At 37.5% G+C, this 25,775-nt stretch overlaps 1 protein-coding gene across 1 annotated transcript; it reads right to left on the bottom strand.

Annotated features, from left to right (window-relative positions):
• Positions 1-616: 616 nt before the first annotated feature.
• Positions 617-25,775, bottom strand: LOC131901537 (vomeronasal type-2 receptor 116-like). Its single transcript, XM_059252653.1, has 6 exons — positions 25,561-25,775; positions 14,120-14,411; positions 12,442-13,248; positions 11,365-11,592; positions 9,653-9,776; positions 617-1,542 (listed from the first exon to the last, which is right to left on the bottom strand). Exons 1-6 carry the CDS (start codon positions 25,773-25,775, stop codon positions 617-619), a joined length of 2,592 nt encoding a protein of 863 aa, XP_059108636.1.

Raw genomic sequence — 25,775 nt, 5'->3', positions numbered from 1 at the left:
AATGAGGTCCTACATTTGCCATAACTTAGTATGTAGCTCATTATGCAGTGATCTGTTATAGTATAACCTTCATGGAAAGGTACATCGAATGTAAAGAATTTGGATTTCTTGAGAATAAAAACATATAAGAAAAGAACATATGAGAAATTGGAGAAATGTCTCAAGGGCTTCAGCAACAAAACACTATATTGACAGAAATCTGTTGTACTGAATGTCAAATTTACAAAATGTTTAAGAATATTTACATGTATGACTCTTGAATCTGTTCATCAGCATACGTAATTGACAGTGGAAATAATTTTTTTTGGAATAATCTAGTGGTCAAATTAATAAAATATGTGAATGATCCAAGTAGAAGAACTCCCAAATTAGCATTTCATTAGCAAATGAAATCAATAACACGAAAGTAATAGTGAATGTAAGAGGAGGACTCAAAATGCAAGCTGTATCTCTACATGAATAAGAGGATGGATGCAGAATTCATTTAGCTTAATATGATTACTTAAAGAAATAATAGCCTATGGGATCGAATGCCAAATTATGACTTCATATGTGAGCATTCAGATAGTGAAGAATAATCATGCTTCAAAACTCTTTAATTTAAGAAATATGGGAGCTAGGTTTTAAGGATTGTTTTTCTAGCATATATTGTGTCCTTAATGTGATGAAGTGAGTTCCTTTCTGGTCTTAATAGTATTATATAGCACTTGGGGACAAAGATGATGCCTAAGATTGATGTACTAGAAGCCAAGATAGAGAGGATATCCATAGCCACCATGATCTTTCCCTTGGTGCTGTGGTAGACAGGGAGGAAGCTGACCCAGACACTGCAGAACACCAGCATGCTGAAAGCCAGAAACTTGGCTTCATTGAATGTGTCAGGCAGATTCCTGGACAAAAAAGCCATAAGGTAGCTGCCTATAGCCAGTGTTCCCAGGTATCCCAGGATGCAGTAGAAGGCAATAGCTGAGCCTTTGTTGCAAATGATGATGATGTGCCCATGTTCTGAATGAACATCTTTGTCAATAAATGGAGGAGAGGTTGCCAGCCAGATTCCAGAAAGAACAACTTGCAGCAGGGTGCAGATGGGAATGATGAAATTAGGGGTCCTTGCTGTCAGCAGCCACCTCCTCATTCTCCCTGGAGTAGTGATCTTGAAGGCTATAAGTACAGTGAGAGTTTTGGCCAGCACAGTGGAAAGAGCCACAGTGAACAGAAGTCCAAATATGTTCTGCTGTAGGATACAGGTGACTCTGCTAGGATGGCCAATGTAAAGCAAGGGACAGAGAAAACAGAGGATGAGAGTGATGAGCAGGATATAACTGAGATGACAGTTATTGGCCTTGACAATGGGAGTGTCTCTGTGTTTCAGAAACACCCCAAGAACAACAGCTGTGAGTGATGAGAAACCCAAGGACATCATGCTGAATATCTTCCCCAAGGGATCATCATAGGCCAGAAATGTCACAGTCTTATATTGGCAGTGGCTCTTCTCATTATTTGCATAGTGTGTTTCTGGACACTTCACACACTGATCCACATCTGGCAGAAATGCAGGCGATTATGAATGCATACTCAGGTTTCTTTTTTTATTCTAAGTCACTTACCTGCTCCAGAACATTGCAATGGTATCTGAACAGCCTTGCTTTGTTTCACATATAAATACAGGAAGATTAAACTCAATTTGCCTTCTACTTCATGCTGACAGAAATTAAGAAGCATCAGGCTTTCTCTGTTGTTACTCATATGGTATCCTCATCTTTAGCGACACTCTTGTATCTGTTTTAAAAGTCACTAGAGCACTGATATACATCACATGAACTTAATTTTACTCTGTCATTGCCTCTTCATTAATACATCTCCATTCTTAAGAGGGCATGAGACTTCAGTGTGATAGAAAGAATGTCCTTTGAAATCTTATAATGATGTTCTCTTATATTCCAAATGCATCTACATTAACGAAATCCACAGTGTTCTCTAAGTGTCTTCATTCTATGAAGGAGCCTGAATGATTTAAAATTCTTCAAGTCTTTCAGCCTTGAACCACTTCATCAGTGACACTGTTTTCATAACTCTGTACAGTAGTATCCATGTATTGCATAGATAAAGAACTACTCATGTATTCTTATGTCTTTATGGACAAGTGTTTGAATATCTTATTGATTTACTCTTCAATTATGATTTATGATTATGGATTTTTCTGCTATATTTTCAATGTAGTAATAATGTCCATATTTCTATACACTTTTTATTTTTGATATATATTTAATTCTCTTTATATCATTACATTACCATTCACACTCCCTATATAATACATTCTGATCATGATTTTGCACTCTGCCAGCTCCTCTCAGATTCTCTCCATGTCCACCCAATTCCACACCCTGTCTTTCTCTCTTTCTTTAAAAAAAGAAAACGCAAAATCCCAACAAACCAAAACAACCATTAAATAAACTCACTCTCTCACACATGCACACACAAACCACAAAAGCACAAAAGACAAAGTTGTGATTCAAAGTATAAAGGAAAAGTCCAACATGACCAGAAGATAATAAATAAAGAAAAACAACAGCTTAAAACATTACCATCTCCACTTGTCTCCATATTCTGGCCCCAAACCCTGGCACTTTAATGGAGTCCAGGCTGGTCCTAGGGACCCCAGTCTTCCCAATGGCTCCAGGCTGCACTGTTGCCCCAGGGCTCCATATTCCAGCCCGTAACTTCAGCAGAAGACTTCTGCTTTATCAAAGGCCAGGTTGGTTCTAGAGACCCTGTCATCCCCTTCACTCAGATCCATATTCCAGCAAACAGCTCTGGCAGGTCCTAGGGACACCAGGTAAGTCTCTGCCCAACTACTGGCTAACATTCCTTAAAGCATGCCCAACATAGCCAGCAGCACCATGTCTCTTGGGCTCCATATTCCACCCCACAACTCTGGCATCTTTACTGGATGCCAGGTTCATCCTAGGGACCCCAGGTAGGATACCATACCACCTGGTAACACTCCTTAAAGCCTGCTCTAGAGGCCCAGACTGTACTCCCTTCTTTGGGCTCCATATTCCATCTCACACCTTAGGCAGAAGACTTCTATTTTACCTCAGGCCAGGCTGGTTCTAGAGACCCAAGATAAAACACTGCCCACAGACAGCCAACACTCACCAAAGCTGGCCCAACACCCCCGAAATTGCACACTACCTCCACTCCCTTTTGCAGCCCACAACTTTCGCAGAAATCTTCTGCTTTACTGGAGCCTATGCTGTACTAGGAATCCCAGACACCAAGCAGATATCCAGAACACAAGAGGCTACACAGGTTATTGGAAGTACAGAGGTGAGGTTGGCATCTAAATCCCAGAGGTCTAGATATACTGCAATGGATAATCAGACTGCAACTCACAGCTCCAGGGAGGCTAGGTAGTAAAGAAGACCCTAGGAAAGACACAGGGATCCCTCAGCAATGGAGAAATGGGTGAGATCTGCATGAGCAAACTGGGGGTAAGAGGATTAACAGAGGGCAAGCGTCGTGGGAAAGAGTGCTTAGGGGAGTGATAGGTACTAGCTGGATCAGGAAGAGAGTGGGAGAACAAGGAAAAAGAAACCATGATAAATGAAGATACCATGGGAATAGGAAGAAGCAGAGTACTAGAGCAGTCCCCAGGAATCCACAAAAATGACTCCAGTGGCAAGGTTGACAGGGTGCCTGAGATGACCTACTCTTGTGATCAAATGGCTGAACACCCTAACTGTCATGATAGAACCTTCATTCAGTGAGTGATGGAAGCAGATTCAGAGATCCATGGCCAAGTCCCAGGTGGAGCTCTAAGAGTCTAACCAATTAGAGGGAGGAGGGATTATATGAGCAAGAGATATCGTGACCATGAGTGGAAAAATTACAGAGACACCTAGCCAAACTAGTGGAAACATATGAACTGTGAACCAATAGCTGAATAGTCCCCAAGGTACTGGACTGGGCCCTCTGGATAAGTGAGACAGCTGTTTAGGGGGCCCCCAGGAAGTGAGACCAGGACCTGTCCTTAGTGAATGAGCTGGCTTTTTGGAACCTAGTGCTTATGCTGAGACACTTTGCTCAGCCTTGGTGCAGGTAGGAGGGGATTGAACATGCCTCAACTGAATCTCCCAGGCTCTGCTGACTCCTCGGGGAGACCTTGCCTTGGAGGTGGTGGCAATGGGGGGTGGTTTCAGGGAGAAGGCTTGGGGGTTGGAAGAGAAAGGACAGGGGAATCCGTGGTTGATATGTAAAGTGAATAGAAAAATCTCTTAATAATAAAATAAAATAAAATAATATAATATAAAATAATACATCAAACTTCTTAAGGGAGCCTATAAATGCCAGAAGAGTCTGGAGAGATGTTATGTAGACTCTAAGAGAACATTGATACCAGCCCAGACTACTATATCCAGCAAAACGCCCAATCACCACAGATGGAGAAAACCAGATATTTCATGACAAGTTCAGATTTAAATCATATCTATCCACAAACACAGATCTAGAGAAGGTATAGGAACCAAAATTTCAACCAAAACTCTAAGGAAGTTAACTACACCCACTAATATATAGCAATAGATAATCTTATACCAACAAAAACCAAAAAATAGAAACACACAAACACACATACACACACACACACACAAACACACACACACACAAAAAAAAAACATCACCAACAACAAAATAACAGGAATTAACAATTATTGATCACTAATATTTTTCAATATTATTGGACTCAATTCCCCAGTAAAAAGACATAGGTAAAAGAATGGATATGAAAACTGAATCCATCCTTTTGCTGCATACAAGAAACACATCTCTACATCAAATATAGACATGAGTTGTGAGTAAAGGGCTGGAAAAAGGTGCCTACATAAAAAGTGGAGAGATCTCATACCAGCAACTTAACAGTACACCTGAAAGCTTTAGAACAAAAAGAAGCAAGAACACCGAAGAAGAATAGATGGCAAAAATAATCAAATTGCGGGATGATATCAAGAAAATAGAAACAAAGAGATGAACACAGAGAATCAATGAAACACAGAGCTGGTTTTTGAGAAAATCAACAAGATAGACAAATCGCCATCCAAACCAATTAAAAGGCAGAGAGAGAATACCCAAATTAACAAAATCAGTAATGACAAGGGGAGGGGAAAGCTACAGACACCAAAGAAACTTAAAGACTCATTAGGTCATACTTAAGCTGTACTCCACAATATTGGAAAATCTAAGAGACATGGATATTTTTCTTGATAGATAAAACTTACCAAAATTAAATCAAGATCAGATAAACTATTTAAATAGATCTATAACTCCTAAGGAAATAGAAGCAATCATTAAAAGTCTACCAAGCTAAAAAAGCCCAGTGCCAGGTAGTTTTAGCACAGAATTCTCCCAGACCTTTGAAGAAGAGTTAATACCAACACACCTCAAATTATTCCACAAAATAGAAACAGAAAGAATATTGCTAAATCCATTTTGAGGTCACAGTCACCATGATTTCCAAATCACAAAAAGAGTCAACAAAGAAAGAGAGTAACAGACCAATTTCCCTTTTGAATATAGATGCATATATAATAAAATTCTTGCAAATAGAATCCAAGAACATATCAAAAACATCATCCATCTTGATCAAGTAGGCTTCATCCTAGAGATTTTGGGATGTTTCAACATATGAAAATCAGTAAATATAATCACCATATACACAAACAGAAAGAAAGAAAATTGCATATGATCATCTCATTGGATACTGAAAAATCCTTTGACAAAATCCAACACCTTTCAGGATAAAAGTCTTAGAGAGATTAGGGATACAAGGAACGTACTTAATCATCACAAAGGCAATTTATATCAAGCCTATAGCCAACATTAAAGTAAATGGAGAGAAACTCATGAAATTCCACTAAATTCAGGAACAAGACAAAGTTGTGTACTTCCTCCAAAAGTAATCAATGTCATACTAAAAGTTCTAGCTAGGACAATAAGACAACGGAAGGAGATAAAGGGCATACAAATTGGAAAGGAAGATTTGAAAGTATCATTATTTGTAGATGATATTACAGTAAACATAATTGACCCCAAAATTCTGCAAGGGACCTCCTCTAGCTGATAAACCACTTCAGCAATGTGGCTGAATACAAGATAATTAAAAAATTCAGTAGCTCTCCTTTACAAATTACAAAGTGTTTGAGAAAGATATCAGGAAACAACACCATTCACAATAGCCATAAACAATATGGAATGTTTTGGGGTAACCCTAACCAGGCAAGTGAAAGATTTACATAACATAAAATTCAAGTGTTTGAAGAAAGAAATGAAGACAATAAAACAAGATGGAAAGGTCTCTCATGTTCATGGGTCAGTAGGTTCAACCTAGGAAAATATGGCCATTTTTACCAAAAGCAATCTACAGATTCGATGTAATCCATGTCAAAATTGCAACATAATTCCACCCTTTACAGAGACAAAGGACAAGACTCAGTTTCATATGGTAAAGCAAAAAACCTGAGATAGTTAAAACAATCTTGTATAATAAAAGAACTTCTGGAGGTATCACCATCCCTGATTTAAAACTCTATTACAGAACTATACTAGCAAAACCCATAAAGTATTGGCATAAAAACAGATAGGTTGATCAAGGGAGTATAATAGAAGACCCAGATTTAAATCCACACACCTATGGACACCTGAATCTTGATAAAGAAGCCAGAGAGACACAATGGAAAAAAGAAAACATAGTCCTCAAATGGTACTGATCTCACTGGATTTCTGAATATAGAAGAATGTAAACAGATTTATAATCATCATCCTGCATAGAACTCAGGTCCAAATGGATCAAAAGCCTTCACATAAAAGCAGACTGAAGAAGAAACCAGATTCACTGAACTTAACAGAAGAAAAAGTGGGGAGTAGCCTTGATCCCTTTGGCACAGGAGATGAATTCCTGAACAGAGCACCCATAGCACAAGCACTAAGATCAACATCTAATGTATGGGACCTCATGAAACTGATAAGCTTCTGTAAGGCAAAGGACACCATAAATAGGAGAAGATGGTAGCCTACGGATGGGAAAAAATTTTCACCAACTCTGCATCAAATAGTGGGCTAATATCCAAATGATGTTAGACATCAACAAACCAAATAATCAAATGAAAAGATAAGGTATAAAGCTAAACAGAGAATTCTTAATAGTGGAAACTAAAGTGGCTAAGAAACACTCAAAGAAGTGTTCAATATCCTTAGCCATCAGGGAAATGCAAACCAAAAAGATTTTGAGATTCTATCTTACACCAGTCAGAATGGCTATGATCAATCACACAAGTGACTTCTTATGCTAGTGAAGACACGGAGCAAGGAGAACACTCTTCCATGCTGGTGGGAGTGAAAATTTGTACAGCCATTATAAAACAACTATAGTGAGTTCTCAGAAAATCAGGAACTGACCTACCTCAAGACCCAGCTATACCACTCTTGGGCACATACCCAAAGGACACTCCATCCTCTCATAAAGAAACTTGCTTAACCCTGATCACAGCAATGCTATTCATAATAGCTAGAAACTGGAAATAATCTAGATATCCCTCAACCAAAGACTGAATAAAGAAAATGTGGTACATTTACACAAGGGAGTATTATTCATCTGTTAGAAAAAAAAACGTCATGAAATTTGCTGGTAAGTGGATGGAAGTAGGAAAAGAAAACATACTTTGTGAGGTAATCCAGAACAAGAAAGACAAACAAGATAATTACTTATTTTTAAGTGAGCATTAGCTGTTAAGTAGAGGATAATCACACTACATTCCACATACACAGAGAGACTAAGTAACAAGTAGGGCTCTAGGGGTGACAAATGGACATCCCTGGGAAAGGGAAATGTAATTGATATAATCATTGATTGGTGCCTAGCCCAATCATCATCAGGAAGATTTACTCCAGCTGCCGATGAGATGCAGAGTCCCACAGCCAAACATTATAGGAAGTTTGGTAAACAACACAGAAGAGGAGGAGGAAGGATTGTAGGCATCAAAGAGTTTGAAGTCACCAGGAGATCATGGCTTGAAGAATCACATAAGCAGGGCTCATAAGGGCTCATAGAGACTGAAGCAGCAATCAGCAAGCCTCCATGGGTCTGTGCTAGTCCTTATGAATACATGCTGAGTTTATTTTAGCTTGAGATTTTTGTGGGATTCCTAACAGTTGGAAGTGGGGGTATCTTTTGTCTGTACAGGGGACTCTTTCATCCTACTGGGTTGTCTGGTCCAGCGTTGATATGAGAGTTTATGCTCAGTCTTATTGCATCTTGTTATGTCAAGTTCAGTTGATATCACTCAGAGGCCTGTCATTTTTGGAAAGGAACTGAAAAAAAAACTGTGGATCTGGGAAAGAAGGGGAGGTGGCGTGTGTGGCTGGGTGGAGGGAAGGACAGGAAGGCTGTTCTCAGGATGTATTGTATAATATGTAGAATTATCATAAAATTGAATTAAAGTAAAAAAAAAAACCACCACATGTTCACAAGTCTATGGGTAGAAGGGAGAAAACTGTGGTGGTGTGAGTGAGAATGCTTCCCCTTACATCACATACTTGTGTGACTTGTCCCCAGTGAGTGGAGCTATTTGGAAAGGATTAGGAGATGTGGACCTTTGTGAGAGAGGCTTCTTGTTGTGGAATGGTTTTAAGGATTTTGTCATACAGAGTGTTTCTTCTCTGTCTCCTACTTGTGAATCAGTATGTAAAGTCTCAATTGTTCCTGTCGTTACACTGTCTTAGTTAAATTTTTATTGCTATGAAGAGACATCATAACAAAGACAACTAATAAAAGAAAGAATATAATTGCAGGCTCACAGTTCCAGATGGAGAACATGGCAAGCTGCAGGAAGGAAGGAATGGAGCAGGAAAAATAGCTGAGAGATTACATCTGATTCATAGGGATCACACACACACACACACACACACACACACACAGAGACAGAGACAGAGAGAGACAGAGAGACAGAGAGGAGAGAGAGAGACAGAGAGACAGAGAGACATACAGAGACACAGAGACAGAGACAGAGAGGAGAGACATAAATGGGAATGAAGCAGGCTTTTGAAATCTCTATTCCCATCCTCAGTGACAGACATCCTTCAACAAGGCCACATATCCTAATCCTTCCCAAACAGTTTCACACCTGTAGGCCAAGTATGCAAGCATATGAACCTTTGGGGGCCTATCTCATCAATCTACCACACATGCCTCTGCTGTGCCTTCATGGACCCTTAACAGTCTGAAATTTTAAGCCAATTAAATGTCTTCTTTATAAGTTGCTTGGTTATAGTGCCTTTGTACAGCAATAGAGAAGAAATAGAGACAAAGTGCATGATGACATGCAGCATACTGCACTGGTATGGGAAGAGTGGTTTTCTCTAGACAGACATGTCCACAAGGATTCAAGAACACAGAGCAGGTATGAATTTCAATGCCACGAGTGTGTTTTTCGAGTGGGAAAAATGAATTGCAACCTGTTGTTTTCTAACAGTTGGGAGGAAGAAAACTGATTGTCTTCACTGAAGTGAACTGATTGCAGTTCACTTACAGATATTTTTCATTTGCTTGGATATTGCAGGTGTGGAGAGCTGTGATGTTTTCTGCATGATTGACATGTACCTGTCTCATTGGAAATCTCATTCTCCGGGCATTGCTTGCAGTCAAAGCAACAGGAAGCCTCACCCTCTCGGTGGGTTTTCATGAATCCAGGATGACAGCTCTTACTGCATACAGACTGAGGAATCTGAGAATAATAATATGAATGTTAGCAAATGGCCATGTTTTATGGAATCTCTAATAGAGTGTTTTTGAACAGACCACCGATAAGACCTAGAATTGTTAATTTGTTTATGTTAATATTTCTAAATTCATACAGTTGAATTTTTTATTGCTAAAGTGCATCATTTACAGGCCCATGTGGTAAATGCTTGACCCTAATAATATCACTTTATTGGCACAATGTTGAAAGATTATGAGATGAGGTGTAAAAGTAAGAGTTTAGGTCCTTGGTAGCATGTCTTTTTTTTTTTTTAAAGCTTTATTTATTATGTATACAGTGTTCTGTCTGCATGTATCCCTGCAGGCCAGAAGAGGGCACCAGATCTTATTACAGATAGTTGTGAGCCACCATGTGGTTGCTGGGAATTGAACTCTGGACCTTTGGCAGAACAAGCAGTGCTCTTAACCTCTGAGCCATCTCTCCAGCCCAGTAGCATGTCTTGATGGGACTATAACCTATTGTCTCTTGACTCCTGGATAGAAAGGCAAGTAATTTTTTTCTTCCATGGTACATATTCATCTTGTCTTCCACAGTAGTGGTTCATCTTAGAACCTTCATGGAAAACAATCTAGGAGAACTATTGGGAAAGGTTTTCTACATTAGGTTACTTGAGGTGAAAAACTTCTCTAAAGTGGGCAATTTCGAGTTATTGGTCCTGGTCCCTAATGAATGCAAAGGAAGAAAGGATGATAACAGTAGCATTCAGCTATCTGTGCCTCCTGACTGTTGATGCAATGTGAACAGCTATCTCTACCACCTTAAAACATGACTTCCTGCAGTGAATGAACATACTTTCAAACTATGACCCAAGGAAAACCTCCCATACTGTTTGTTAAGTACCCTTTTTGCAACAGCAAAACAAACAACTAACACGTCTAAATATTTTCCTCATGCTCTTCTGTCTTGACAGGGGCCTAGAAGCAAAAGGCCTACTGTGGGATGTCCTGTATGTTGTAAATGAATAAAATGCTCATTGGCCAGTAGCCAGGCAGGAAGTATAGGATAGGCGGGACAAACAGAGAGGAGAGGCTGTGAGGTGGAGTCTGTAGGAGAAGCCAGCCTGCCGTCCAGGGAGCAGCATGTAAAGGCAGCAGGTAAAGTCATGGAACATGTGGCGACATACAGATTAACAGTAATGGGCTGAGTATAAGAGAAAGAGCTAGACAATGGTAGGCCTGAGGTAATGGCTGAGCAGTTTAAATAATATAAGTGTCTGTATGTTTATTTTATAAATGGGCTCCAGGACTGCCGGGGTTTGGCGGAACCCCAGGAGAAAAACCCTAGCTACAAAGGCCAACTGATCATTGGCTGAAAACTTTCAAAGTGAGATCAAATAAATCTTTTTTTTCAAATGATCTGTAATAATGATGAAAATCCATATTAAATAAATGGCCATATTGGAAAATATATAGTTAATCTAGAAAAGTTAGATATGAAGAGAATTCTTTATATTGGTAGTTATTATGTGTCTATAAATGGGTCCTGTGTGGGCATAAATAAGTTTTTTGAAATTTACATACAGGTCAAAATAGTGAAGTAAGATGACACACACTTCTGTTAATCCTGTGGCCCACTGTATCATGTGAGAAGATAAAGAGAATTTCTGGCCCTCTGGAGCATTTGGAGAAAATGTTCCTACTTTTGCATTTATCCCAAGACCTTTTGGGAAATTCCAAAAATTGAGAATGTCATATTCTGCATATGATTTCCTTTTATAATCCAGAACCACCTGGTCTCCAGCATGATTGATGAGTTCAGTGTTCTTTAGAAAAGGGTGAAGCTGGAAGAGATGCATGCTGTTATGTTACATGAACTCCAGAGAGGTACAACAGAGGCAGAATTAGGCAACATCTCTTCTTGATTTTAATTTTTATTGTGAAAAGCACCTTTAATACAGGTATCACTCATATCAATCAAGTTATATCCAAGATAATGGAAACATCATTACGGTTCTAAAATATTCCAATTAGTTGCATTAAAAAACATAACTCAGCACTCCTAAATCATGTATGAGCATGGAGAAAACTCCCACCTTCTTTTAAAATATAGTCACATCTGGGCCTGAGAGATGGCTCTGAGGTTAAGAGCACTGATTGTTCTAACAGAGGACTGGGGCTCAATTCTCAGAACCCACACGGCAGCTTACAACTGTCTGTAACTCCAGGTCAAGGGGAATAGAACCCCTCACCAGACATACATGCATTCAAAACACTAATGCTCATATAAAATAAATAAAATAAAAAAGAAAATTTAGTAACATCCAATTAAATTTTGAAAATACTTAGAGTTTCACTATGTAAAATGAATGCTTTTCTGAGTGTTCATTTATGTAACGTATGGATTTTAGAAGTATCCATGTCCATTGTGACAATTCTCTGTCTGTGTGTTTTCTGTTGTGTGAAATCTCTGGGGTTAATGGACATTTTGTATTGAAAAATTTACCCTGGAAATATTGTATGACCCCTTGAAATAAAACTCCATATCAACTTAAAACAGACTCCTCCTTACACAGTCTCTCTCATAGATTTTGAGAAAATAATCTAATCTATGTATTGTCTAGTTTTAGTGCATTTATAAACCCTTAGAGTGGCATCTTTCTGACATTATAATACCACCAGAGTGACATTACCTGCCATGGGAAGAATACCATCTCTTTCTCTTTTCCATGAGACTGAAATTGTACTTGATTGAGCATCATTTCATGCAGACTGTGGGCCACAGCATACACTGCATTGTACACATGGTAACTCTCTTCACTCATGGTCATGTCAAATATGTTCCCTGGCAAGAATCCCAAGGAGGCATTAGGCAGACAGTTATCCACAATTTTACAGTTTTCCCTCAAAAATGAGCAATTGAAGAATGAGTGCCATAATACATGAAGATAAATGTCTTCTGGGTATTTATAAGGATTGGCTGTCTGAACAAAATCCGTAAAATTAATCATCTCCTCCTTATGGTGTGAAAAAATAAGGGTCCCATGTAATGCATCTAACAGGAAATAGTTATCAAATGTGGAATGATCCCAGTGTGAGTTCAGGACCCAGACTTTCCATGTGACTAACTTCTTCTTTATATTTACTATTAAGCTCAGTAGAGAATCAGTGTCCCCATAAATAATAATCACATTTGCTGATGATTCCAGGATTTTCACCTGATTTTTCCAAGATGTGGTTAGAAATGAACCCCTGACGGCTAGGATCATTTCCACAAATGCTATGCAGACTCCATTTTTCTCCAGCTCACTTCTCAAATCTGACAGAATCTGGGCACCTTTGTGATCATCTATGATGAACAGCCCAACCCAGTTCCAGTGGAAATGAAGCATCAAAGACACAATGCCAAGTGTGAGAGATGTGTCCTTGGGGGCCACCTGGTACAGGGAAGAAAACCTTCTTTGTTCACTCAGGGTAGTATCAAAAGGCCCAAAACTAAGCTGTGGGGAAAAACAATTGGAAAGAAAAACGTTGTCATAAAAAATGAACAAAATTCTACAGCAATGGTTTGAAGCCTTTAGCACAATCCTGCTTTGAAATTCAAATCTGTCTTCCTTTGGCTTTATGAGAACATACAGTGATGTTCTTCGGTCAGCCCAGCAGCTGTACATGAATCTACCGATACTTTAATTACTGTCTTCATCACCACAGCCCCACAGTCAGTGCCCCAACAGTCACTCAGGCTGCAACCTGGAGGGGCATCCAGTCCCTCATCCTGGGTACATGGTGGCTGCTCTATGTAGGTTTAAACTAAGTCTCTATCATTTTTTTTTTACCAACAAAGACTGAGAAGTCAGATGTGAGGTTGAAAACCTGTTAGATCATAGAGACCAAAGAGCATCCATGTGACCTTCCTGTTTGACTGGAGACCCAGCAAGAGACATGTCTCTCCATTCGTCCCAAAGCAAAACAACCAAATTCCGTGTCCCTCCCTACCCCTTCCTGTGCTGTCTCTCTATCTGTATTCCTGATTCATCAGAATGCTCTATGGCTGATTCCATGCAACTATTTGCAGGCTCTGCCCCACTGAACCAAGGTTGATTTTACTTAATTAATGCATACACACTACAGTGTGATTTATATCCTGAAGAAATAGAGACAACATTTAGAGGTTTAATAGTGGTGTGTCTGCTCCACCCTTCCTTCCCCTTCTCTCTCTTCTAAGCTACAAAAATATAGATGTGTCAACTGTGTCTGCTTTATTTCCCTGTCCATGAAGAGTTACTCAAGCTTGCCCTCTTTTCCTCACAGACAGCTGAAATATCACCAAGCAGAGCTGACATCATGTCTTATCCCATCACCTTCTCTCACCTGTGGAAATTTGTAAAGATCCAGCAGTGTTCCTATGTATTCTGATATTGCCCATGATGGTCCTGTAAGTACAGCAGCTGACATGCCCTCTCTTGCACATCTGTAATTAGGGATGCCATAGCCATTCCCTGAAAGTGAGCCAAAAAGAGTTGCCAGAGTGGCCCTTTGACCATTTGGGACATTATGAACCTCAAATCCCAGGGATGTATTAGGTAAAAGATAGAGATTGCTATTGATTTCCTCAATGGCAAACATCATGGCCAAAATACATTGGTAATTCCTCAACTTGAACCTGCACAGAAGGTAGAACAATATTTAGCAGGAAGACTCACAACACACAACACATGACATTTGTGCAAACATATTGAAAATAGATTTTTTCATACAATATAATCCTATTACAGTTTCCCCTCCACCAACTCCTCCAGGTTCTCCTCAATTCCCCTCCTGCTCAAATCTATACCCTTTCTTCCTCTCTCTTATTAGAAAACAAACAAGTATTGGAAAATCTTGATAAATTAAAATAAAAACTGACAAGCCAAAATTGGATAAAATAAGTAAACAAACAGAAGACAAAAATCCAAAGAAAAAGACAAGAAACACAATAGAGGAAAAGGCAGACATTTTCATACAGAGAAAATCATGAAAAGAAGAAATCAGAAACAATAATTGTGCACAAAAGTCATATAATCTTAAAAAAATTTAAAATACACAAATGCTATTAAGTTTATTTTTTTTTTGTTTTCCATCTACTACTGAGCATGGGGTCTGCTCTCATGAATTGTTTGTTTACCCAACGAGACTCCCTTGAAGAAAACCAGTTATTGTATTTGCAACTGGGTTCGTGATGGAGGCTTGTGAAAACTTGGAGTTGGCTTCTGAATTAAAGATGAGGGCTTATGTCCACTTCCTCTCTCAGTGCTGGCAACCCAGCTGTCTTAGTGGTACAGGCCCTGTGCATCCTTCCCAGTCTCTTGAGTTCATATGTGTATCAGTCATGGTATGTTTAGAAAGTCTTTGTTTCCTCAGTGTATTCGGCTTTCTCTGACTCATATAGTCTTTCCACCTCCTCTTCTGTTGGGTTCCCTGAGCCCTGAGGGAAAAGACTTTATGAAGGCATCTCCTTTAGGACTGAGTGTTTCACTGCTGGAGAGAACATCTTTGATGATAACTGAGTGACACAATGATCTATGAATATGGCAGAATATCCTTAGGTGACATTACATTGTCACATGTCTAGCAAAACAATAGTATTTGGTTTCCCCCTGGTTTCGTGGCCTATCTTGTTTCAAGTTCTTGACAGTCTGAGAGGTGTTGGGGTCCATCTCATGATGTGAACCTAAAATCCAATCAGATATTTGTTGTTTAGTCCAACAGGCTTTGAGCCATTTTGCACCAGTATATCTTGCAGGCAGGACATCATTATAGATTGGAGTGTCTATAGTTGGGTTGTTGTTTACCTCCATGCAATCTCCGTGCAGACTGCCTTCCAGTTCCACGATCACTAGTGTATAGGAGCAAAGATTCTAGGTAGGCACTAGCTCAACTTCTCCATGTTCAATGAGTCCTGTAGGGTAGTCTTCAGCAATGGGGTTTTACCATCAATTTGTGGAGAGCAACCAATAGCTTTGGCAGTAGCCTGGGTTGTTTGGGCATTTCCAGGGGGCCTGTTTTTGCTAACAGTGCAATTAACCCTTCCCAGAACTGGAAGTTTTGTCTGTTGGTGAGAAATATTTTGTTAGGGCTTTCTCTCCCCTGTTTTTTGGTGATTCCTTTGAGATTTCTTTCATATATGTATATATTTTAAGAAGCTGCTACTATATTGAATTCCTATATGACTTAAAAGGTTCTTAGTTTTATTTCTATAAGACTATGAAATACCCTGAATGTGAACCTACCAATAACTTGAGCTCTAAGAAGGTAAGCAAAGATTCAGTTGCCTTATATCTGTGATAAATTCTGTCCATGCATTAGTAGAAGGTCTTCAGATCTCCTAGACCCCAACTTTCATTCTGCACAACCATGAAAAATAAAATATTTCTTGATCAAGCCACTAGTTATTAAGACATTGTTTAATTCAGGATCTTCCAGGCCATTCAACCTGTCTGAACATTAGTTGACAATTCTATAACAATTCGTTTTCTAAGTGTGTTGTGTGATATGTGTATATATTTTTCTGTGGCGTGTGTGCACGTACATGATTGTTGACAGTGAAAATTGAAATAGGGGTTGTTATCTTCATCCATATTTAATAACACGTACTTTGTGGCACATAAACTTGGATTTTTCCTGCTTCTCCCCCTCGTTTCTCCAAAAACAACAGGTTTACACATCTGCACTGTAATGCTCCCTCCCCCATTTTGCTTTTGTGACCTGCAAAAGTAAACTTAGTTCTTATATTGCACTGCAATCATGTCACCTTCTGATATATCTACTCATTCTCTTAATATTAGTCACTTGTGAGGAAAATAACTTGCACTCTGTAGCCACCAAATTTCCACAAATATGAAAGAATATTATGACATTTCATAAGAAAAATATAATATTTGGGAAGTTTTATTTCATTGACTTTGTATTTTATACATAGTTCCTTGATTTGTGTGCCAAAGTTCATTCCCCTGTTGACATGCTTTTAGTGATTAGTATAAATGCAATATTATTTTCTTCATGTTGCTGGGTTCTGTAGAAGAGGAGATGAATAACACCTTAAACTCACTTGTTAAGAAAACAGAATTTATTCTATTTGTACCTATTTTCTCCTAGACTTTCATCATGAAGTGATCTTGGATTTTTCTTAGAGGCCTTACTGCATTTAATCTGATGATTCATTTTCCCCTGTCATTTAGTGTGTTTAAATGGGGGATTACATTCATTGATTTAGAGGTGTTGAACCAGTCCTGCATCTATTGGATAAGGGCAATATGATTATGGTGCATAATCATTTTTGTGTGTTCTTGAGTTCTGTTTTCAAGCATTTTATTTGTTTCTATGTTCATAAATGGTTGCCTGCTAATTTTTCTTCATTTTATAGTATGGTGTTTGTATGTTTTTGAAATCAGGGTAATACCATCTTCCAAAGTAAATATTCTTTCTTTTTATATTTTGTGTAATAATTTGAGAAATATTAATGTTAGGTCTTCTTTGATGGCCAGGTAGAATTGTGTACCAACTCCAATCCAACTTTAAAATTTTATTTTAAATTGGGATATTTTAGTTAATATTTTAATTTCACTGGATATTATACATGTATTTGAACTATAAACTTCATTTGTAACTTCATTGGTAGGTCATTTTTACATCTTGAAATTCACCTGTTAATTTAATTTTTTCCAATTTAGAGGAATATATGTGTTTTATAACATATCTTTATGCTCATCTGAATTTCCTCAATGTCTGTTGTAAATCTCTCCCCTTCCTTCTCTAATTTTATTAATTTGAATTCTCTTTTTTCCTTTGTTGATTTGACTAACATGCTATTGATCTTAGTATTGGATTGATTCATTCTTTCTGTTGAATTTTTCATTTCTTTTTGACATGGATCCACAGTTCCATAAACTTTCCTCTTGTGACAGCTGTCTCTGTGTTCCACAGGATTTGATATGTTATGATTTCATTTCCATTCAATTCTAGGAATGTCAATGTCCTTCTAGATTTCTTCCTTCAGTCAGTTATAGTTCAGTTTTGTGTAACTTAACATCCATGTATTTGTGATCTTTCTTTTTTGTTGTTTATATCCTGATTTAGTACATATCGACTGACAGCATGCAGGATGTGCTTTAAATTCTCCTGTGCATTAGAGACTTGCTTTTATCCGAATATGTAGTGTATTTTAGAGAAAATTTAATGGACTGCAAAGAAGAATCCATATTCTTTAGTTTTTGGTTGGATTGTTCTATAGATATATGTTAATTTATTTGATTTTGCAGAACTCCAAATATAAATTTCCACAAAAGAAACTTCCTATGTTATAAAACAAAAGTGACTGTTAATATACCAAACCAAGAATGAATATAGAAAGCTAAAAATGAGAATGATCAAGTTGTATTTAAGAAGGACCCTTCAGAATAGCAACAGGTTCTTTCAGTAGATACTAGAAAACCAGACCAGATTGGGCTGATATTCTCCAAGATACAGGATAGCTCCAACGCTCCCCCAGACTACTATACCCAGCAAACTATCAATCATAATGACAGAGAAAGGTAAACTTTTCATGATAAAAAGTGGTTGAAGAAAATTATGGCCACTAAACCCATTTCACAAAAGGCAAATGAAGGAAAAGTTAGGTCTGAAGCAAAGGATAAACTTATTCAAATTTGCAGAAGGAAAAATAAAAAATTTCAGAACTTATTACTGAAAAATAAGTCCAAATAATAAACCTCTAATGAAATATCTAAAAACACAAATAAAATTCCAGGAATTAATACATACCATTCAATAATAACTTTTAATATTTGTGGTCTCATAATACTACTTACAAGAAAAGGAAAAGAAGTTGAATCAGAAAACAATAGCCAGATTTTTGCTGTCTCCAAGAAACACAATTTACAACTAATAATAGCCCCCAAATTATCATTAAAGGATGGAAAAAATTTTCCATGCAAATGTAACTAAAAGTTAAGCAGTCTGGAGAGAGTAGGGATATAAGGATCATACCTCAACATAATAAGGTTAAATTATAGCAAGCCTATAGCCAATATCAAGTTAAATAGAGCGTAATTTAAAGCAGTTCCACTAAAATTGGAAACAAGAAAGGCAGTCTACTCTCTCCACATCTATTCAATATAGTGCTTGAAATTCTAGCTGTAGCAATAAGACAACTGAATGACATTATGTAGATATAATTTGGAAAGATAGAATTAAATGTATCACTATTTGAAAATGATCTCATAATACACATAAGTGACCCCCAAAATTCTACCACAGAACTCCTACAGCTGATAAACCCCTTCAGCAATGTGGCTGGATACAAGACTAACTCAAAAATATTAGTAGCCCTCCCAATACAAGGAGAAATGGACTGAGAAAGGAATCAGGAAAATAACACTTTTCAAAATATTCACATATAATGTACAATATCTTGGGGTAACTCCAACTAAGCAACCAAGCATTTGAAAGACCTGTATGATAAAAACTTCAAGTCTTTGAAGAAAAAAAATTAAGAAGATATCAGAAGATGGAAAGATCTCCCACACTCATGAGTTGGTAGGATCAATATAGTAAAAATGGCCATCTTACCAAAAGCAATCTGCAGATTCAATACAATCTCCATCAAAATTCCAAGACAATTATTTACAGACCTTGAAAGAACAATATTCAATTTTATATGGAAAAACAAAAAACCCAGGATAGTTAAAGGAATCCTGTACAATAAAAGAACTTCCAGAGGTAACACTATTCCTGAGTTCAAACTGTACTATGAGCTGTAGCAATAAAAACTACATGGTATTGGCATAAAAAACAGATAGGATGATCAATGGAGTCTAATTGAAGACGCAGACATAAATCCACACACTTTTGGACACCTGATTTTTGATGAAGAATCCAGAGAGACACAAGGCAAAAAGAAAGCATCTTCCACTATGGTGCTGATTTAACTATATGTCTGCATGTAGAAGATTCCAAATTGATCGACATTTATTGCCCTGAATAAAATTCAAGTCCATGTGTATCAAAGACTTCAAAGTAAAACCAGACGCATTGAACCTAACAGAACAGAAAATAGGGAGTAGCCTTGAATGCATTGGCACAGGACATGACTACCTGAACAGCATCTCAATAGTTAGTCATGGCACTAAAACCAACAATTAATAAATGGGACCTTATGGAACCGAAAGAGCACCATCAATAGAACAAGATTTCATTGTACACACTGGGGAAAAGTTTTCACCAACTCTACTTCAGATACAGGGTTAATATCCAAAATATATAAAGATCTGAAGAAACTAGATATCAACAAACCAAATAATCCAGTAAAAAGATGAAGTACAAATCTAAGCAGAGAATTCTCTATAGGGCAAACCAAAATGGCTGAGAAACACTTAAGGAAATGTTCAACATCCTTAGCCATCAGGGAAATATAAATCACAATTGCTTTAAAATTCCATCTTATACCAGTCAGAATGGCTAAGATTAATAACAGAAGTGACATCTTATGCTGGTGAGTATTTGGAGCATGGGGAACAGTCCTCCATTGCTGGTGGGAGTGCATATTCATACAAGCACTATTGAAATCCATATGGCAGTTCCTCTGAAAATTGAGAATTGTTCTACCTCATGTCCCAGTATTACCACTCTTGTGCATATCACCAAATGATACTCCATCCTACCACAAGTACACATACTCAATCACATCCATAGGGACTTTATTCATAATAGCCAGAAGCTGGAATCAATATAGATTTCCCTCGACCAAAGAATGGATAAAGAAAATTTGTTACACTTATGCAGTGTAGTATTATTCAACTGTTAGAAAAAATGACATCATGAAATTTGCAGACAAATAGATGCAACCAGAAAAAAATAATCCTTTGTGATGTAACATGGACCCAGAAAGAGAAACATGATGTATACTCACTTATAGGTGTATATTAGTTGCTAAGTCAATTGTAATCATGCTACAATTCACAGACCCAGAAAGACTATGTAAAAAGGAGGGCTCTAATGGGGACTCATGGATCTCCCTGGGAAGGAGAAGTGGAATAAATTTTTTTGGGTGTACAGAGGGTGGGGATGGTGCATGATGTGGACATTGAAACAAGAGGGGTCAGGTTTGGGGGAAGGATAAAGGAAGAGAATATTTGGAGAGATGACTGGAATTGGGTTGCATTTTGTGTGGGAAACCTAATACAGTAGAAGTTCCTAAGAGTTTATGAAGGTACACTAGAGAAGGAATTCTAATAATGGAAGATATGGGTCCTGAACTATCCATCTTCTGTAACCAGGCAAGCCCTCCAGTGGTGGGACTGGGACATCAACCCAGCCACATAACTTTCAACCTATAATTTATCCTCCCTTCAAGATGTGTTGGGGCAGTGGAGAGGCTGAATTTGTGGGATTGGCCAACTAGTTACTTGTCTAATTTGAGGCCCAAGGCATGAGAGGAAGCCCATGCCTGTCACTGTCTAGATGACTAGGAACTGAAGCCTGGATAGCCCAGAGACTTAGGCTACAAAAAAAGTCAATAAAATGATTCTTAATGATATTTTGCTCATAAATGGTGCCTAACCCAATCGTCATTAGAGAATTCTTTGCTGGCAGCTGATGAGAGCAGATGTGGAGACCCATAACCAAACATTAGGCAGAGAGAGAAAGCCCAAATTGAAGATTTCCATTGGATCCCTCCTCTGGGAGGTTGGAGTAGAGGGGGAAGAAGAATTGTAGGAGCCAAAGGGGTCAAGAACATGAGGAGAACAAGGTCTACAGAGTCAACTAAGCAGAGTTCATAGAGGCTCACTGAGACTAAAGCAGCAATTACAGAGTCTAAACAGGTCTGTGCGAGGTCCTCTGTATACATGCTATTGTTGTTAGCTTGCTGGTTTTACCGTACCTCTAACAGTGGGAGCGTGGGTGGCTTTGACTCCTTCATTTACTCTTGAGACCTTTCCCTCCTACTGTGATGTGTCTGCCAGATTTGATATGAGAGTTTGTGCCTAGTGCTATTGATTCTTGTTATGCCCTTCCAGTTGATATCCCTGGGTGACCTGCTCTTTTCTGAAGGAAAATGGAGGAGGAGTGGATCTGGGGGAGAAGGAAAAATGGGGACTGGGAGGAGTGAGGGAGGGAAAATTGCAGTCAGGATGTACTAACAACAAGAAAATAAGAAAAAAAACCTCAGCAAATATAAGCAGACATAACTGTCCTATTTAGAAGAGACAGTGAAGTGTTCTTTGTACTCATTAATGGAAAAATCCAACAACAGGGTATTACAATGCTAATCACATATACATCAAATACAGGAGTCCCCAACTTCATTGATGAAACAGTATTAGATTTAAAATCACAGATCAACCCCAGCACAGAGATGGTGGGTCATTTCAATACCTCACTTTCAAAAACAGACAGGTAACATGAGAAAAATTAAACAGAGAAATACTGAAGTTAAATGACATCATAAGTCAGTTTTAACTCTACGTTTTACACACCCTGTGGACTTGTAAACCTCTAGATAGAGGATATGTTTACAGAAAGTACTCTTTGTCCACTATGTACACAGCAGCTTTCAAAAACTCACCCACATGAAACAATACTTTCAGAATATCTTCAAAATATCAGCATTCTCTCCCAGAAACCTTTTTTTCTAACAACTAATGGAATATGAAAATCAAAATTTTGAGCAGAAAAGTTTAATACAAAATATATTAGTTTAAAATCTTTTTAAAACATGTACAGAATCCATATATATGATTTAAATAAGGATCTCTTTATATTATATGCACTATGTACATGACAATGCAAAACTAAATGGGACAATGGTTCTCCATCTCATTGTGAGCACACAGCTTAGAGCTTGGCATTTTGTTCTCTTGGGACATGAACACACTGTGGGCAACTCAAGAGGGTCATATATTCCCAAAATATTATTACATATGAATTTGTCACTAAAAGGTATTTACAAAATATGTTGTTTTACTAGTTCTACTATTAAAGTAAGAGAATCTAAAAAGATATTTCTAAAAGAGTACTCGATATATGTATTTGCATGTTCCAGAATTTCTATGTAGACCATGCTTGCCTTGCAAACATAGGTTCATCTGCCTATGCCTCACAAATGCTCAGATTAATGGCACGCACCAACATGATACCCAGTCAGATGCTTGGTTCTGATAGTACATCGCTGATTATAAAATGAATAATTAATACGATTAAAACTGAAAAGCCAGACATGATAATTTCCATAGTTTAATCATTTCACATTTTTATACATATTAAATTATCATCCTCTAACCTGTAGATACCGATGTCATGATGATAAATGAACATGTATAAATATTACTGATAACTATGACAGTGCAAAACTTAATTAAAATAGGTTTAGAGCAAGGCAGGAAATCTGTGCAATTTCTGATAAATAGTTTTTATAATTGATAAATATAACTTGAACAACTAAAGTTTGTGTTATTTTATGCCTTTAGTATCACATAATATAAATATTAAAATAAACATTACATTGCAAAAATGTTTTCAAATAACCAGTGTGCAGATATTTATGTCTTTTAATTTGGAAAAACTATAAATTGAAAAATATCCATAGTAAAATAGAAAAAAATTAAAATCTAAGGTTTCATATTCTTCTAATATAAATTGTTTCAATTTGTTCATATGCAAATGCACACATAACTGAGATAGTGCAACTTGAACATACTAAGTCAGCCATATTTTAAGTTAGTGTTAAGGAAAAGCACTCTAATGAAGTGAGAAACTGTCATTATTACTTTTCAGGGAAATTAGTCTCGGTGCATATAGATTCTATTAGTGTACATCAACATGTGTTTATGTAGATTAATCTGCTTTAATCAGATGGTAGACATATATTGTACTTATTAGACATTATTCAGTACCTAACAAATATTCATTTACCATCTTAATTTTGACAAGAAAGTAAAATCCAATTAGAAAATTAGACTAGACAAAATTAGTGTCATATAAAATAATGCTAGCTCTATGACTTATGGTGTTTTGTAGTTATGGTAATTAAGATAAATATACTTATTCAGCCACAGTGAGGAAATTTAACTGGAGAATGACAGAATAATTCCTCTATCAAATTACACACATAGTTTCTCACAGCTATGTAAAAACAATTATCAAAAGCATGAAAGTGGTTGTGAGCCTTGAAGTGCATATGCTTGCTTGTGTCTCATTCTCTATGAAAAGTGTAAATTGAAAATGGCTTGTCTAATCAAATAAGTTAAATTCTTATAGCTTTTATAAGTTTATTTTAATTTCTTTCTGACTTCATAAGATATCAAATCACATTGACACAACACTCTCCTCTTGTACATATTAGACAAGCCAGCCACAGGAGCTCATGTAATTACAAGTGTGATCTTTGCAGGTGTGGGATTGCTGCTGTACAACCTGAAGAGGGACGCAGGTTGATGGAGAGTGGTTCCTGAGCTGCTGAAATTGAACAGCAGAGGAGAAGAGGAGAAACAGGGAGGAACAGGGACACCATCTGCTGTAAAGCACAAGAGTCTCCTTCTAGCATGCAAGATCCAGTGTCTGGTAGACCATACAGCACTGTAACCTTACATGAAGTAAGCAATGTCACTTGGAGACAGTTGACTCTTCCATAGAATATTTTATCTAGATGCCAATTTTGAAATCTTCCCAGCTACCATTGGTATGTCCACTTCAGACTAAACCTATCACAATGTACTTTATGTCAAATGACATTTCATACTTGAACGTTTTTCCCATTCCACTGCTGAATTGAAGACTTACTCCACAGCCATATTTCAGCAGACACAGTAATGCCACATGGACAACAATCCATCTGTTCTATATTTGTTTTAGGTGGGTTTCCATCCTTTGCTTCCAACCTAATTCCTGAATAGTATATATATATATATATATATATATATATATATATATATATATATATATATATTCCATATTGCCTTGTTGAGTTCAGACTTGAGTGTAAGCTGCACTTCTCATGCTAGGGGCATGTCAGCCTGGGATAAAATATACCTGACTTCTTTCAAATCCTAACATACATGATGGTTTCTTTTTAGCAGTACTGAAGTTACTTAAGCAGATTAGTCTGACACTATGTCTTAATCTTGCATCTTTGAGAATTCCTAGAAAATATGTCAGAGGCCCAATCACAGTCAATGTGTACACAGAAACACATTCACAAAAGGAACAAATACACATTGACATTATATATGCAGCAAACAGATGAACATCATAAGTTATCAGATAATACAAATACTAGAAGTCAGATGAAGTATCTGAGTCAGACAAAGGCATATCTATAGCAGACAGTAGGTCCCAGTGTCTATTTCTGTCATTCCTGCCCTGAAATCTTCTGCAGCAAACAGAGACAATATTTGTTACTACAACCTCACACAAGGAATTTGCTAGCAACTAACAGTAGTGACATCATCCCTTCTCACAGGAGCGTGTTTAGAACTCTAGAATTCCATCAAATATTATATCAATCCTCTATTATATAATCTTTCTCTTGCAGAACTAGCATTTCAGACATCAAAATCCCGAGGAGATATAGGTATGACAGAGAATATGGGGGAAATTCCATGTCTACAACAGAAAAGAGAAAGAATAAAACCCGAATTCACTCTTCTATTTGGAAACACCAGATGTGTCACTAGAAAATATCTTAATGGCATAGAGATGGAATAATGTTTGAGTTTGTACTTCCTCTAGGGCATATGAGTACCAAATATTGAAAAGGAATAAATGAATAAAAGACTTACTCAATCATAATATCTCTGTTAAATTTAGTCATTATCCAATCAGTTGTTTTGTTGAGTGGATAGACAGCAAAAGCTGGGAAAAGTCCAACAATCACCACATTTCCTTCACCAGTTAAATGGTAGTTCAATCTGACTAAGCACTCGCTGCTTCTGTAGGAGCACACAAGAATAGGAATCTGCAGAAAGCAAGAGATAAAAATCCAAGAGCACAGCAT

The sequence above is a fragment of the Peromyscus eremicus genome, unplaced genomic scaffold, assembly GCF_949786415.1.
Source record: "Peromyscus eremicus unplaced genomic scaffold, PerEre_H2_v1 PerEre#2#unplaced_106, whole genome shotgun sequence".
Lineage (NCBI taxonomy): Eukaryota > Metazoa > Chordata > Mammalia > Rodentia > Cricetidae > Peromyscus > Peromyscus eremicus.
This window is presented reverse-complemented; position numbering and strand designations above follow the sequence as displayed.

Coding starts and splice junctions, on each gene's coding strand:
- LOC131901537 (XM_059252653.1), bottom strand. CDS start 25,775: ATGCTGTGCTCTTGGATTTTTATCTCTTGCTTTCTGCAGATTCCTATT. Junction 13,249..14,119: donor ATCTTTACAAATTTCCACAG/GTGAGAGAAGGT, acceptor TTTTCCCCACAG/CTTAGTTTTGGGCCTTTTGA. Junction 9,777..11,364: donor GGGCCACAGGATTAACAGAA/GTGTGTGTCATC, acceptor TATTATTCTCAG/ATTCCTCAGTCTGTATGCAG.